This window comes from Phaethon lepturus, unplaced genomic scaffold, assembly GCF_000687285.1.
Source record: "Phaethon lepturus isolate BGI_N335 unplaced genomic scaffold, ASM68728v1 scaffold4276, whole genome shotgun sequence".
In the NCBI taxonomy this organism is placed as follows: domain Eukaryota; kingdom Metazoa; phylum Chordata; class Aves; order Phaethontiformes; family Phaethontidae; genus Phaethon; species Phaethon lepturus.
Window position 1 is genome coordinate 18,889 of NW_010548140.1, and position 2,231 is coordinate 21,119.

General features: G+C 56.5%; 1 protein-coding gene across 1 annotated transcript in view; it reads right to left on the minus strand.

Annotated features, from left to right (window-relative positions):
- Positions 1-314: 314 nt before the first annotated feature.
- The window catches only part of CHADL (chondroadherin-like), a 3,495-nt gene continuing 1,578 nt past the window's right edge, over positions 315-2,231 (minus strand). Inside the window, exons 3-5 of the mRNA XM_010289859.1 lie at positions 1,776-2,229; positions 885-1,051; positions 315-537 (exon numbers count right to left, since the gene is read on the minus strand). Of these exons, the coding sequence (XP_010288161.1) occupies positions 315-537; positions 885-1,051; positions 1,776-2,229 (844 nt within the window). The remainder of the gene's footprint in view (positions 538-884; positions 1,052-1,775; positions 2,230-2,231) is intronic.

The window sequence follows — 2,231 nt, forward strand, 5'->3', positions numbered from 1 at the left end:
GGATTCCAGCTTTTCCACATGGCTGGAGGGAGCCTGGGGAAGAAAAAGCAAGTATTTGGCTTTGTTGTTTGAGTCATCAAAGCATGCTGCAAACACTACAGAAGCTTTTTGCACTAGTTCTTTCCACAGTAGTGTGCCTCTGTGTCCTGCAAAAACAACCCCTGCATTTTTGGCAAATCAGCATTGCTCTGGTGGTGCCAGGTTCTCTCCTTTGCACCTTGTGCAATATCCATGTCACCATGGTGGAGACAAGTGTAGAAAAACTGCTCTCCCCAGACTGTAGGTACAGCGTCGTTGCGTCCTGCATGCCTCTCCTAAGCTTTGTTCTTGAAGCCTCTGGCTGGTGGTTTTCCAGATCTCTTTTTCTTGCTGGGTTTGCTTGCAGCCTTGGTTTCATCAGGACTGGCTCCCTGACCCTCGCCTTGGCCCCAGCCAGGGCAAGTTTGGAAAGTGGTGGAAAGTTTCACCTTCAGCCCCCGGGCTTCTGCAGGGGACCCACAGGTGGCCCCTACACGGAGGTTGAGTTTGTCGATCCACCTGGAAATGTGGCAGGAGATCAGGGAAAGGAACAGGACGAAGTGAAAGGTGAAACGCCATGCCTGTGAGTGGGCACAGGTGGCTTCAAAGCCAGGCCAGGTTGCTCAGGGCCTCACTTGGGTGGCCTCTGAATATCTGCCCACCCCAGCTTGTGGCTGCTTTCCCTAACATCTCGCACATAGGCACGTGCTCCATCTCACCACCAGGGGGGAAGATGTGAAACGGCCAGCATATCATGGGAGAAGACCCAAAATGGCCAGTGTTCCATAGGCTCATGCCTCTGGCGCAGCAGGGTCTGGCTGTCCTCAGGTTGTCCCCTGGGGCTGTGCCCCCCTCATGACACTCACCTGCGCAGGGGAAGGAGCTGGCAGTCACAGTGGAAAGGCACATCCCTCAGGTTGAGGATCTCCAGCCCTGTGAAGTTGCTCATGTCGGGGATGTTGCTCATTTTGTTGCTTTCCAGGTAGAGGCTTCTCATCTTGGGACCAAGCCCAGCAAAGGCACCAGGGGAAATCTGTAACGAAGCAAGAGTGAGTCGGGGGGGGGGCCTCATGGAGCCAGGGGAGCAAATCTCTGCCACTGCACTACTAATGAGCCTGAGGGGCTGAGAGCTCCTGTCCTGAACAGCCTGAAAGAGCTGTTTTAAACAGCAGTACATATGCTCAGGGACTGAATTAACTCAACTCAACTCAGTTTTGGTCATGTTTCGGGACTCACTAGACCCTGCTCAGTCTTCCTGGAAAGAAGGTGACATGAAGGAGGTCTTAGCGTGTTCCCTGGGCACTGTCAAAGGTGGATGGTCCTTATAAGAGTGCTGCTAACACCACTTTCTTTAGAGGATGGAGGAATGCAGGGTAATAGCAGTGAAAAGTAAGTAAGTCCCACTGAACAATTTGTAGTAAGAGCAGGAGAAGTATGGCCAGGGCTGGGGAAAGGGGTTAGCTGGGGGAAGGGTCTGGGCCCCACTGAAACCGTGTGTCTTTAAGGACAAGGAGGAGTAAGGCTGTCCTGGGGGAGCCCGGCGATAGGTTGGAGTGAGACAACACTCCAGCAAAGCCCAAGGAAGCCTCTTTCTCCTGGCCAGGCTCTGGAACATCTCCTGAAGCCTTGGGAGCTCAGAGACAGTCATTCAGCTGCCCCTGTGGGGGCAACCAGCCCTGAGCACTGGAAGGAGTTGGGACCTATGGCTGTGTCCTGCAGTGCCCCTGCCCCTCGGAGGTTCCCCAACCACTTTGCACCCGCTCCAGGCCCATGTTGTCCAGGTACAGGTGCTGCAGGCTGGAGGCAACTGGCAGGAAGGCGCTGTCTTCCAAGCGCTTGATGGGGTTTTGTGACAGCTTCAGCTCCCTCAGGACAGGCAGGCCCCAGAGGGCTGCTGTGGGCACCTCTGCCAGGTGATTTCCCACCAGGTGCAGCTTCTCCAGCATCTTGGCAGGAGCCAGGGCAGCTGGGGCGATGCACCCAATGGCGTTCCCCCCAAGGTAGAGCCAGCGCAGCCCTTGGGCCCCGGCCAAGTCGCCATCCGCCAGCTCCCGGATGGCATTGTCCTGCAGGTGGAGGGAGATGAGGTTGGGCAGGAGCCGGAAGGCACCTGCGGGCAGGTGGGTGAAGGCGTTGCGGTCCAGGTCGAGGTAGGCCAGCTGTGGGGCCCCCTCGAAGGCAGCGGCCGCCAAGGTGGAGAGGTGGTTGTTGGT